Source organism: Chrysemys picta, chromosome 11 (assembly GCF_011386835.1).
Source record: "Chrysemys picta bellii isolate R12L10 chromosome 11, ASM1138683v2, whole genome shotgun sequence".
NCBI lineage: Eukaryota > Metazoa > Chordata > Testudines > Emydidae > Chrysemys > Chrysemys picta.
In genome coordinates, this window is record NC_088801.1 from 57115959 (window position 1) to 57130892 (window position 14934).

The 14934-nt window shown below is 41.7% G+C and overlaps 1 protein-coding gene across 4 annotated transcripts in view; it reads right to left on the reverse strand.

Moving 5' to 3' along the window:
• Positions 1–527: 527 nt before the first annotated feature.
• Positions 528–14934, reverse strand: part of SATB2 (SATB homeobox 2) — a 163957-nt gene continuing 149550 nt past the window's right edge. For all 4 annotated transcript variants that reach the window (XM_065562051.1, XM_065562053.1, XM_065562050.1 and 1 more), the window contains one exon: positions 528–1779. In XM_065562051.1, the coding sequence (XP_065418123.1) occupies positions 1324–1779 (456 nt within the window). In that variant the 3' untranslated portion in view covers positions 528–1323. The remainder of the gene's footprint in view (positions 1780–14934) is intronic.

A 14934-nucleotide genomic window follows, 5' to 3' on the forward strand; every position in this document is an offset into this window, starting at 1 on the left:
AATGTGTTCGCATCAGGGCTGCCATGCACTGAATGTGGGCTACAGCTTGTGAGACCAGTGGCTGAAAGCGCTTAGTACCACTGAAATAATGTGCATGAAACAAAGGAAGCCCAAGTTTAATAGACATAAAAGGGGAAAGGGAAGCCAAGAGTGGGAGACCCCCTTTATCAATCAATTTAACTGGACAGTTTTCTACCCATGTGGGTTTTGACGTTCTAGTTTCCTAACTTGACTTTATGTTGAATCAAAAAATAATAATAAAAACTAAAAGCAACAACAAAAAATAAAAAAGGCATAAATGTATAAATTTTAAGAACTGAAACAGAGAACAAGTAAATAAACTCCACAGTAAAACGTGGTTCATAGTATGAATTCCATACATCAAATCTCAAAATGCTATTTTTTAATCAAGACCTCATTAACGGACAAGTCTTCTATGCACTGAATTTCAGTTTTACTCATTTTGAATTCCATGAAAATTCATCTGTTCACTACAGAAAGGGCAGTCTGAATAATGGAACGTGCTGTATCATTTTAAGTGTGCACTGTGTTTTAAAGTACTTTAACATAGTAGTTGTTTTTAAGGTGCCCTGATTTTTTTTTCCGTTTTCTCTCTTATTTTTTTGGCAGTGTTTATTTATGTCTTTAAATACATACCTCAAAAATTACCCATCAAGTTGCCAGATAGGAAGCCATATAATAACAATAATAAAAAAATCAGGGATAAACATAGAAAATAAATAGGAATTCAAAAATAGTCACCACACCCTGAGAGCAGGCGGCAGTTATCAAAAAGCCAAAGCAACTCATTGTGAAGTGGTTTTAATACATAAACAAGTTTCATCTTTAAAGAACTCATTTCACAGTCTATACTTTCGGATTGTAAAGTTCTGTCCCATGCAATTTTTATTATATATATATATATGTATATATATATATATATATACACACACACTCACACACACACACACACACACATATACACACACACACACACAGCTGTAAATTTTCCTTCATTGATTTCATAGGTCTTTTTCTTCCTGTTAACTTGCTAGATGTCCCTTTCATAAGTGCAAGATTAAAACAGGCATAATCCTATGTGATTACAACTATTATCTCAGTCAAACGTAAAAGTGTAACACTCAAGTGTCTGTGTCAAGGCGATGTTTTAATTGGACGATGCTGAATTCATTCAGTTTTCACACGGATCGTGTGCAACAGAAACAACAACAACAAATGCAAAAAGAGGGGAAAAAACAAATTAATAAAAATAAACAGAAAATCCTTGGATCAATGTATTGCTTTCTGTATCATGGGCTCACATTATCTCTGGTCAATTTCTGAAGGAGTTGCCTTGCTTTTGTCAGGATTCTCCTCTTCCGGTTCCACTTTATACATTTCCTCGGAGCCTTCTTCACTGTCATTCTCCTCCGATTCAGTCAGCAGCTCCTCATCTTTGTACTCTGCCACATCAACCACTGTTCCCAAATGCTCTTTTAGCTTCCCGTGGTGCTTTACGTGGTAACGCTGGTTCTGGAAGAATTTGATGATCGTGTGTTTGGGCAGATCCAGCTGAGCGGACAGAGTGTGAATGGCCTCCTGGTCAGGATACAGGCCTACATCATGGATAAAACTTTGAAGGATGCCTAAAGCTTCCAAGGATATCTTGGTACGGGATCTTGGCTTTTTGGCACAACTGTCCTCAGCAGGTGGAGGTGGGGCCTCTTCTCTTGGAGGTGTGTTTTCCTTTGCAGGCTGGGACTGCTGTCTATGCAGGACCTATATAATTAAACATATACACATATTCAATGTACTTTCTGCACAATTCAAAAATGTGGCCAGTCCTCTGGTTAAAAAGGCCAATTGAGATATGCAGCAGTTGGACAGAATTTAGACAAGGTTTTATTTTACCCTTTAGTACACAGATGTACTTGTGAATTTTTATTCTCTATTCCCTTTCTTCTCCACAAAGCACCTGCACCGTAAATGCAGATTCAGAAGGACAAAATATGAAAGGCCAAGTAAAATGGCCAGAGCTAGATATTAAGTCGGGGGTATTGTAGAGCAGTGGACATGGGAGTCAACTGGGATTCAGGATAGCTTGGTTCTATCCCCAGCAGATTAAATTCCACCTCCGCCACGGATGGTCAGTGTGACCTTGGGCAAGTCACTTCACCCCTTTGTATCTCTCTTTCCCCTCTTACTCTTTGTCTTGCTTATTTAGCTAGTAAATTCTTTGGGACAGGGTCTGTCTCTCAGTATGTGTTTGTGCAGTGCCTATCACAAAGGGATTTGATCTTGGTTTACATGCTACCGCATAACAACAATATGATTTGGTTTAAACCCTATGAGAACTGCTTTTAGACAAAGACTTATATAATGAAATTTTTCAGATAGACGTGGCAATATTTTCCTTTTTTAAATGTAGTGAAACTTGTCTTAACCAAGCGATGCTCAGACTGAGGCTCGCAAGCCGCAAGTGATGCTTTAATGGGTCTCCTGCAGCTCTTTGCAGCACATGATATTAAAACACTGATTTCATTACTAACCAGTCTAAGTTATTAACCAATCAGGATGCTTTTACTATGTTATTATTTTATCAACTACAGATGGTTAATAATACTTGGTCAGTCATTTTGCTGTGAGAATTTTATATATATATACACACACACACACACACACACACACACACAGAGAGAGAGAGAGAGAATGAATGAAACAGTGAATTCACCCTACTTTGGCTCTTTAGGGTAATGATGATCACTAATTTGGCTCCTGAACCACTGAGGTCTGAGTATCACTGTCAATCACTCACTCAAGGGACAGAAAAACTTCAGCTGCTTAAAAGAGATGGCCTTGTAGTGAAGGAGGCATAGGCGCCGATTCCATGGATGCTCCGGGACATGCTCTGCACCCACCGGCAGCCAAGCTCCCCTCCTTTCCCTCCCCCTCCCGAGTGTGCCGCATCCCCACTCTTCTGCCTACCTCCCAGCGTTTCCCACTGCCAAACAGCACTTAGGACTTTCCAGGAGGGAGGGGGGAGGAGCGGGGATGCGGCACGCTCAGGGGAGGAGGTGGAGAAGAGGTGGGGCAGGGGCGGGGACTTGGGGGAAGGGGTGGAATGGGGGCGGGGCGAGGGTGGTGCAGGGGCGGGGTCAAGCACCCACCGGGAACAGTGGAAGTTGGTGCCTATGGAAGGAGGGGTAGTGTTGTAACCAGAATGGCATTCAGCAATTTTCAAGTGGTCTGTGAAAAAAAAAGTTTGAGAACCACTGGGCTAGGGGATACTTTGGGGAAAGTCTCTGAAGATAAGTAGTTGCCTTGTGAAGGGTGTCCTTTGAACAGTTTTCACTGCACTAGGTCTGTATTAATTTTGTTAACTTAGTAACCTTGCATTCAAATAATTAATTTTCCTGCATTCTAAGGAAGCCTCTGGACAAACACAGTCTTTGACCCTCTAAAGGGTTTTCACCACTATTATAATATCTACTTTTTGGAGGCAGATTTAAAGAAAGCATCTGTAATTCCTATAGAATCCTAACAGCCATTTATAATTACTCAGAAAGGGCCTTACTCAGCCATTACCTCAGGTGAAACTTCCATTGAATTGTTAGAACTATATCGGAGTTACAGATGCTTTCTTTAAAGCGAAGTCCATAAAGCAGATATTATTGGCACCAAAAAAAACAAAAACAAAAAACCCACCACAGGATTGAAGGCTGCCTTTGTCCAGAGGTTTCTCCAGAATGCAGGGAAATACCGATCAGAACTCAAAGCTACCGAGCTAACAAAATCAATATGGACCTGATATTTCACAAAATAAGAGGAAATCTTGTTTCCGCACTTGAAGTATCCTTCAAGTCTTTGCTTTAAATATTCAAACATCTTGCATGTAAATTATTATTAAAATCAACCCTACATTAAAATGGTTTAGAAGAACTAAAATGATAGAAATTTGTTGAGGGTTCAGACTGAATTTTATATAAAGGTAGCTATTCTCCCCGAGAAAGCCAAGATATAACACATACACACACACTGAGCAGAACCTTGCTAATTCAAACTAATACCGGAAGAGACGGATCCATTGTGGATTGCCAAATTGAGCATACAAGAAAACAAATATTAAGGTATCTGCATCAGAGAGACCTTTATTCATTGTCCATCCATGCCAGAAGAAAGACAGGAGGCCATGGATATGGTTTAATTAGGCTACAACTGTATTCACGTATAATATCTGGGAGTACTTGGCAACAAATTGTACAATGCAGGAAGGAGCGGGTTGGCTCCCTGCTGTTCAAGATGTAGGTGCCCTAAACCCTCTTCTTCAGCCCCCCTTAAAGGGACCAGGAGAAGGAAGTGGGGTCAGCTCCCCATTGACAAGACATAGGAGCCCCAAGCTCCCCTGCTCAACCCCCATAAAGGATGATTTCCTTTCAATCCTTTTCCAATCCATTTTATCGGATAACTGTATCTCTTCCATACTGAGTACCTTCACTGGACAGCCACCACATATACGCATGGAAGAATCAAAAGATTAGGGTTGGAAGAGACCTCAGGAGGTCATCTAGTCCAACCCCCTGCTCAAAGCAGGACCAATTCCCAACTAAATCATCCCAGCCAGGGCTTTGTCAAGCCGGGCCTTAAAAACCTCTAAGGACGGAGATTCCACCACCTCCCTAGGTAACCCATTCCAGTGCCTCGACACCCTCTTAGTGCAAGTGTTTCCTAATATCCAACCTAGACCTCCCCTACTGCAACTAGACCTCCCCCATTGCTCCTTGTTCTGTCATCTGCCTTCAGGTAGTTGAAGGCTGCTATCAAATTCCCCCTCACTCTTCTCTTCTGCAGACTAAACAAGCCCAGTTCCCTCAGCCTCTCCTCGTAAGTCATGTGCCTCAGCCCCCTGATCATTTTCGTTGTCCTCTGCTGGACTCTCTCCAATTTGTCCACATTCTTTCTGTTTTGGGGGGCCCAAAACTGGACGTAATACTCCAGATGTGGCCTCACCAGTGCTGAACAGAGGGGAATAATCACTTCCCTCGATCTGCTGGCAATGCTCCTACTAATGCAGCCCAATATGCCGTGAGCCTTCTTGGCAACAAAGGCACACTGCTGACTCATATCCAGCTTCTCATCCACTGTAATACCCAAGTCCTTTTCTGCAGAACTGCTGCTTAGCCAGTCGGTCCCCAGCCTGTAGCGGTGCATGGGATTCTTCCGTCCTAAATGCAGGACTCTGCACTTGTTCTTGTTGAACCTCAGATTTCTTTTGGCCAAATCCTCCAATTTGTCTAGGTCACTCTGGACCCTATCACTATCCTCCAGTGTATCTACTTCTCCCCCCGCCCCTCCCAAGCTTAGTGTCATCCGCAAACTTGCTGAGGGTACAATCTATCCTATCATCCAGATCGTTAAAGATGTTGAACAAAACCGGCCCCATGACAGACCCCTGGGGCACTCCACTTGATACCAGCTAGACATCGAGCCATTGATCACTACCTGTTGAGCCCGACAATCTAGCCAGCTTTCTATCCACCTTATAGTCCATTCATCCAATCCATACTTTTTTAACTTGCTGGCAAGAATACTGTGGGAGACCATATCAAAAGCTTTGCTAAAGTCAAGATATATCACGTCCATTGCTTTCCCCATATCCACAGAGCCAGTTATCTCACCATAGAAGGCAATCAGGTTGGTCAGGCATGACTTGCCCTTGCATGTTGCATGTGCATGTTGACTGTTCCTGATCACATTCCTCTCCTCCAAGTGCTTCAAAATGGTTTCCTTGAGGACCTGCTCTATGATTTTTCCAGGGACTGAGGTGAGGCTGACCGGTCTGTAGTTCCCCGGGTTCTCCTTCTTCCCTTTTTTAAAGATGGGCACTATATTTTCCTTTTTCCAGTCATCCGGGACCTCCCCAGATTGCCATGAGTTTTCAAAGATAATGGCCAATGGCGCTGCAATCACATCAGCCAATTCCCTCAGCACCCTCGGATGCATTAGATCTGCACCCATGGACTTGTGTATGTCCAGCTTTTCTAAATAGTCCTTAACCTGTTCTTTCACCACTGAGGGCTGCTCACCTCCTCCCCATACTGTGCTGCCCAGGACAGCAGTGTAGGAGCTGACCTGGTCTGTGAAGACCGAGGCAAAAAAAGCATTGAGTACTTCAGCTTTTTCCACATCATCTGTCACTAGGTTGTCTCCCCCCTTCATTAAGGGTCCCACACTTTCCCTGAAAGTTGTAACATTATAATCCCCCTACTGCCAGCTCGATCCAGGTAAAGAGGGTCTTTACAGGGCTACGTGGGGTATAAATACAGCCCACTCTTCCGGTCAGCAGGAAGGGCAACACAGTGTTCTTGTTCTAACCTGGCCTCAACTGCTTCCTGCCCATCCCTGTAAACTTTCCCCCTTCTTCTCACTTGCTGTAAGGGAGACCTAAGGGGCAAGGCTAGCCGGACAAAGACCCACTCTCATAAAGGTTTCAATGGGCACATTTATTTGGCCAAATGCCATATTTTATTTATCATAACTCTTCACACTACACTAATAAATGTCCTGGAACATATTTTGTAAAAGTAATGCAGTCTCAGTAATACGACACCTCACAGAAATGTGCTGCTATTAAACTATTGCTGAAAAGTGAGTTGAGATTGACACTTTCACATTTAGGGAAAGATTATGTTCCCTTTACTCATGTTACTCCATGAGTTGTCCCACTGAAATCAACTGGGCTACTCGACAACTAAGGTACTACTCACTGTGACTCAAGGAGGCAGAATCTGGTGCTCAATTAGATTGGTTCTACTCTACCCACACACTCATATGTGTTTGTTTGAACAAACAGACAATCTGTATAGAGATTAAAAATCCATACAATACCAACAATCAGCCCAGAAGATGCAAAAATCACATCTGTAATGATACAGAAACTGCTGGTGGTGGAGAACTCTAATGCACTGAGCAATAAAATAGTGGTAAGGCCTAAATAACATCGACCAATTAAAATGAATGTTCCTGGCACTCTCGCTTCACCACTTTCAAATAACAGAAAGTTCGTGTGGTCCACTGTGGCATGCTAGCATCAGCAGAAAAGTGAGAACTACAGTACTTCAACATCCTAATTGCATTAGGCATAAAAACACTAGGGCAGCCCCGTGGTAGGGCTGCCCTCTGCAGTTAAAAGGCAGATGTCAGCACTGGTGAAATGCAGGTTGGTACAATTCTGATACGACCCATCTACAGGGAGAAGTGTTCATCGAATGCACGCAGTCAATATCAATGGATCAGAGTTCCATTTCTGAACATACAAACACGGGATCAAAGACGTTGCATTAGTTAGGAAAAAAAAAAGACAAAACCAAAATGAAAAAGCTACATTTTCTGTTATGCCGGTCTCCTACAATAAAATACGCATAACGTTCCAGCTAACTGAATAATTAGACTATTCTCTGGAGATTTTATTTTGTCCATGGATTTGTTTCTAAGAGATTTTCAGTCATATTTTTAGATCATAATGATCTGGCCCAGTGTATGTCCTCTCACAGACCATTCCTCAACAGTCTCCAATAGTTGTGTACCTTGGCATTCTACAACACAGAGCAGTCAATAACAAGAAGTTTAACTATATGAACAAACTGACAGTATGAACTTCAGAAAGCTGCATACTAGAAGCCTCAAGAAATACTGCTTATCACAACTTGGGCAGCAGCTATTGTAGGTACAAAAGCATCCAGAAAGAGTATGAGTTACTCCGTTTGTTCGTGTTGGAATTGGAAGTGAGACTTTTTTTTTTCATTCAATAAACAGCATGAGAAGTGATCCATCTGAAAAATGTTACAAGACTTCCAATCAAATATAATGATGAAAAAACCCCAACAATACAGGATCCGCAGCAGTAAAAGGTTTAATTTGAAGGAAATGAAGGGATGCCTACAGCATCTTCAAAGCAATCAAATCACCAAAGAGAGGGCTGTGCAAAAAAAAAAGATAAATACAGCGTAATTTTTTTTAAACCTTTCTGAGATGGAGCACCTTCCTACCCTTCCCAGAAGGGAATATGCTGACCATGGCTGCTTAGTACAATATATTAAAAAAAGGTTAGGTTTTGTCTGAATTTATATTTTCTTAAAAAACAGTCTTAATTTTACTTTCAGTTACACCAATGTAAATTTACAATAACCCCATTGACTTCAGTGGGATTACTCTGAATTTAGACTGGTGTTAACATCAAATTGTAGTGGTATTATATGCATGTATAAATACAGATACACACGGACAGATACACACTCTCTGCAATTCCTCCAAATACAAATAATAAACAAACAATTTCGTATCTCCTGATTTCGTACGTTATTCACCTATTTTGAATTAGTCAGAAGTTTGTATTTCTTTGCATTTGTATTTGTATTATTTAAGTGAGAATTAACTTCATGTTTTGTAAACAACTCCTTTGGACAAGCTTCATAAAATGCACTAGTTGATTTCTGCTGTTTGATTATTTCATTTACTGTTCTGCACACTACATCGTCACAAAGGAAACTACATAGTTTATTGTAGTTCCAGTTCTAGAATTTAGGGTCATCATTTTTCTGATTTCTATGCAAAATTCCTATGGATGTTAATGGGTGTTCTGCACACCACATTATGTACTCTTGGATTTTTGGTTAATGCTGTTCTGGCTCACTTACAGAATAAAAGCATCACTGCAGATTCTCTTTATAGCTAAAGGATGGGGTATATGCATGTGTGTCTACACACATGTACAGGTAGCAAGTTATAATCGGGACCGGTCAAAGAAGAATATGCATGAAGTGTCTGCTGGACTGTGGAGGGAGGATACAGAGAAGAAAGACATATGCAGCAAACACATTTTTCCAAAATAAAACTGGTTATCTGCTTGATGGCAAGAGACACATATGTACTATACAGAGTCTGTTCCCACACACCTCTCTTCCCTGTCCCAGGAGCATGAGCATGCCTCCCCATTACTTAGACATCTCCATGGCCCCCTAATCACTGAAGGATTCAGTTCAAATTTGCCCCCTTTGTTTCTAAAACTCTCCACTGACTTGCTCCATGCTTGTCTCACAGTTCTCCTTTCCCCACTCTCCTCCTGCTCCTCTAGCACGGCTCTCCTCTGTCCCTACACACCAAAGGTGGATGATGTTGTGTAAGAGCCTCCTTCTCTGCATCTTCTGGCCTCTGGAGCTGACTTCCTGTCTCCTTGCCTCACTACTTCTCCACCTACTTTCAAATCTAATTTTTATATATCTATCTCGCTCCTTAGCTATAGGACTTACTTTTCTGTCCGTCCAATAGATTTAATTTTCGAGTTGTAAAAGCAGTATTACACTCTAAGCCATTTTCGAAGGGACGTTGTCCGAAAGATGCCGTATGAAATAGAGCTTTATTCCCATGTACTCTAAACACACACAAACATTCACTTTTCATATCTGAGCCACCGCCGACAGAACACGTACAAAAAGCGAATACGCTGGAAGTTGACTTAAAAAGATAGAGTGACTAGTCTTAAATCGCACAGTATTGAAATAGGTTTTGAAGGCCACAATGAAAACCAGCTGGGAGCCATGTGTAAAATATAATGGTACATGCCTGCAGGGAAGGAAGTAAGCTATTGAATGATTAAGTTTAGGAAAGTATATAATGTAGTATATCATTACGGGAGTGAGCTGGATTACTGGTCATAAGCTAAGGTTTTGTGATCTTTTTAAAATCTAAAGCAAAGAAATATTGGGGTGGGGGAAGGGGCCACTGCTCCGTTTTACAGGTAGCTGCTCCCCATCTCCATGAAGATAATTTTGGATGAGAATACAGACTTCAGGTGAAGACTACCAGATGTAGGTCCCACAGAAACAAACCAAACTGGACAAACTCCATCTAACTACAGTTCTCCATCAGCACAATATTCAATTTTGGCTAAATTCATTATTTCATTAACATTCGTTTCCACCCCACTCTCTCCCCATCTAGAGCTAAAGATGACAACATGGCCGGTCATTAAGGGAACATGTACTCTCCCACCCCCCAATAAGACAATCGAATAAATAGATGTATGTGTTGCATTGTGCATTGAACGTCTGCCAGCTAGCTAAAGGTTAACAAAGCTTACTTTGTGAAAAACAGGTTTTGTTGCCTATATAACTGTCACAACTGATTAGAAACAGGAACCACATTTCTACATGATTTGTGTCATCAAAACCCCAAATTCTTTGTTTTACAATGTGGTTCAATTGTTTCCTTCTTAGCAAAGAGAATTAGTCTGTGAGATCATTACTTCTAACACATTCTCTCAGAAATTGTTGAAGTTATTATTAGGTGTCCCCCCTCATCCTCATAGCCATCCCTGTCACTGTGCCATAAGATTACCTTCCCAAAGGAGAAGACAGTAAATTTTCTAAGTACAGGCTCTCTTTCTGCAGGGATTATATTGCCAGAAGTGACTCAAAGCAGCTGGAGGCTCTGAGGATGGCTTACCCTGGGCAATATCAGTTCCCATAAAGCTACTGTAACATGAAGTCAGAGGCAGCAAAGATTCAGTAGATCTTGCTTTCTCTTTTCTGAGGAGAAAGAACACCCCCCTCGGCAAGAGCCCTAACACTCCCTGGGCCAGGAAACAACCCGCACCCGGAATTTATGATACTATCCTAGACAACCAAAAATTGTAGTTGCAACAAGAACTCTTACGATGCCGATTATGGGGAGTTTTAGTGTACTTGGGCCCATGAAACCCTAATGCTAGAGAGATGCAAGAGATTACCAGAGCTTTACAAAACAGTGGTACACACACACTTACACCAGTTACATACTGCATCCATTACAGACATTTGGTCCCGATCCTACTCCCATTAAAGTCAGTGGGATTTGTCACCAACTTCACTGAGAGGAGGACCAGGTCCTTCATGGGACTTTCAATTCACAACTTAACACATTAAGCATCCACTTAAGTACAGATACTTTCCTTGGCCCTAATTCAAAGTTCACTGAAGTCAATGGAAAGACTCCCATTGAGTTCTGTGGGGTTTGGATTAAGACTCATAATCACCATTTGCAAGACTTAACTTTGCAATCAAAGGGTTCCTATGATGCTCTGTCAGTGGCTACATACTCTCACACCTCAGAAGCAGGGTATCCCACTCCCCAAGACTTGGATTAACCCTTAGCATGCTATCATTTACTATTACCAGCCAGCCAAAAGTCATGCCTAGGAAGATGTACTATCTAGCTATATTATATCAATCCATTGGAGACACATACAGATGTATACACACACAGCTCTGTATTTACATATCTTGCCCACAGCATGCAAAGAGTTAGCTTAATACATTGTATTGTACAAGAATAGACCAGAACAAGACACTGCAATAAACAAAACTACACACGAACAGGATTTTCAATCTGGGTCATACTGGCAAAAAGCATTAATTAGATAGAATTCCAGTGCTGAGACACTTTACAGGCTTCTAGGAATGTCTGCATGAGAAACTGTAATAGAAGTTACAATTTGCACCTGTGCTCATTTTCCCTTTTAAAGTAGTGGTGTGAGACTTTTTTTTTTTTTTTGCGCCTTGCAAAGTATACTCATTTAGATAAATATTGCAGCACTAGTTACAGCCCCAAATGAAGTATTTTCTTTGGGTTCATTCACATGCCTGTGATTTTACATCTTGACACCATAAAGCTGTGTTAAAGACTGTGGTTTAGTTCCATGGCTTTTCTTGGATTATACAGTATCCTAAGGTCAAAAGTCAGGAAAATCCAAACTGTTATTAAAAAAGAAAAAGTATCTATGAAGTGATGACAAATTGCAGACTACAGGTGTTAGATTACATTTTGACTTCAGGCAGGTTTAATATACTTTGGTTTCCTTTTACAATTGCTCCTAGCAGGTACTGTTATGGGTAAGGGATTTTAAAAAAAATGTGGTGTTCAATAAAAGAAGACCATGTCAAAAGAAATCAATATGAGCGTGCAAAATGGTAGGAAGTCTGACATGGTTATATATGTTCACTTTCATCTAGTTTTAGTCTGAGCTTCCTTTAATATTGTAACCAAAATGCTAGTGGCATTTCTGGTGTATTGTTTTTTTTTTTTTAAATGCAGTTTAATAATTGCTTCACAAGAGTAAACACCAGCACCAAAGATAATCATACAATTTGTGATATATAATGCAACTCCTTTTACCAAAAAAATCTTTATGGGTTAGTTGGTTAAAATGATCTTTAAACCAACAGCCCTAATTCTTCTTTGCAGCTGCAAAGAGACAGTAGCTAATTTGAAAAATAAATAAATAACACAGCCACACAAGTGATATAGAAGGGCTTTCATCTGCAACATATTAATTATCTGAGCTAGGTGGATAGGGAAAAAGCTTCCACAAGGAATCCAAACTCAAGTACAAGCCCAGTTTCGAAATGGGAATGAGGAACTAGTTGAGTGCAATTCATTTCAACAGCTTCCCAGCATATATTCCATATGCTTCCTTTTGCTTTATGGCAGTCATGTTGCTTAAGGGCAAGAAATAAACAATGATCGAAAAAAAATGGCAAGAGACAGAACAAACACAGAGCTTCTGAAACAAGGGATCGATCCTGCATTCATTGTGCACCCAACAGTTTGCAGAAGACTAGAAATGAAGGACTGAGCTATCGTGGCGTTCTTAATTTTTTTTTTATTAGAGCAGCAACAAACTTTAATTGCATTTCTAGATAAGGGAGACAAAGGAGTGAACTGTTCCATCCGCCTTAAAAAAATATGAGTTGGAAAAAAGTCCAGTAGTGTACTGCATTTGCCATCACATCAGAAGTGATAAGTGTAAAGTGTTAGCAAAATTCAATTAATCTCGTTGACTTAAAAAAAAAAAAAAAAAAAAAAAAGGTGTAGTCTCCCCTCCTAGCACACATTGCTCCCATTAATGCTAATAGGGGCTTAGCATGCATCAAAGAGCAAATACACCACAAAACATTTTTAAAAGCTATCATCACTGGAGATAAAATATAAATTACAGCCTGATTACACTGTGCTGCTAAGAGGCTACATGTGTGATATGACTCACAGTGACAACTGGGGATGACCAGATAACATTTGGACAGGTCTATGGTTACTATAAAAAACATCTGGGCATGGGAATTTTTTTAAAACATAGAATTACGGTCTTCACAGTTGTTTGAAGAATGTTTACAAATCAGTCTTAAAAAAGAGAAAAATTTCTGCCATTACTTTACCACAATCATGACCTTATTTTCCAATAATGCGTGGCTTATTTCCCCTTCCTGATCTAGGTTAATAGACAGCACGTGGCTGCACAAGAGTTACTATTTTGCCAGTATAATGTTTAAAACATTTACAACCCTGAACATGCAAAGTAATTCATGGGTGTCTGGATGGGGTGACTTTTCCTCTGTAACACTAACTAAACTCTTCACACAAAAACACAAAGAAAACTTTCATTGCCGTGCAGTGCCTGGGAACTACCTGATTTTACAGTAGAACGTAAATGAACTCAAGCTGATGATCACTGGATTAGCTCTGACTTTCCCATGGTTTAAGCCAGATCCTTAGGTTTATTCTATGGTAGTTTTATGTGAAAGAGAATACGCTCCTCTCCAATATCTATCTGCACTATGAGAATTTTATAAACAACATTGTTTACCCAACAGGTGGAGCCATTACATACCTACTATGTGGATACGCACTATGTGGAAAACAGGCCAGATTCACTCCAGCTTCTGCTGGTGAAAACCAGGCTGCAGGGTCTCTGACGGCAGAAAGGCCCCATTACAGATGTGGGTTGTAGCACAGGGTGGCTGCAATCTCTCATTTTAAAGAGGGTGAAGGAATCAGCCCCAAAAGTGGGCAGCACAGGCAGGGGATGTGGTATGGCCATTGCAGCTGGTGGATGCGCTTTGTTCTCTGCACGTGTCTCAGCCAGCAGGGCTCTGATGGCTCCCTGGCGCAGCAAAGGCAGCCCTCTCCCTAGTGTAACTCGTGAAGGGATTTAAAGGTGAAAACTCTGCCTTACTCAGCCATCAGTAATGAGTCATCCTCAAAGTGCAGTGGCCACCAGCTGGAGTGACCAGGCGAATAGATGAGCACTCTAAATACCTAAGCCTCCTGAGTCTGAGAACTTGGCCAGGAAACCTCTGAGGTGACAGCTTTCTATCAAGATTTCTGGCAATTCCTGCTTCAGATTAGATTGCAAGTATTGTGAGAACAGCCTGGCAGAGCCTACACATAAAGTGGTGAGAAGAACTGAGAAGCAATTGGGGGAGGAGAGCATCACTGCTCTCTTCTCTCTGTCTCAGGTATCTCTGGGGTGCCCATCATCACAGCATCTAAATTGCCATCAATGTCAGGCTTGGATTCCTTCTGATCTCTGGTACAGCAGGACTTCCACAATAAAGGGCCTTTTGCTGAGAATGGCCCATCTCTGGCTCTTGGGGGCTGCATTATGGGCACTATTGACTGCCAACAAATGCAAGAGGAGGTGCCAAATGAAGAGGCTGCCTCAGAGGCATCCAGACACCATCTCATTGAGGGCCATAACAATTCTAGATGAAGGCCTTGAGTTGGCTCCAGAAGCTAAAAGCAGCGGTGGCTCCAGGCGCCAGCGCATCAAGCCGGTCCCTGCCAGTCCCTGCGAGGGCAGCAGTCAGGCAGCCTTCAGTGGCATGCCTGCAGGAGGTCCACCGGTCCCACGGATTCGGCGGCGAGTACGCCGAAGCCACAGGATTGGCAGATCACCCACAGGCAAGCCGCCGAAGGCAACCTGCCTGCCGTGCTTGGGGCGGCAAAAAAGCTAGAGCCGCCCCTGGCTAACAGGAAGTCACTAGAGAATGCAAAACATGAGTAGGGTGGTTCTGGGGATGTCTTGCTGCTCAAGAGGCAAGCTGCTGCATTCTGTATAAGCTG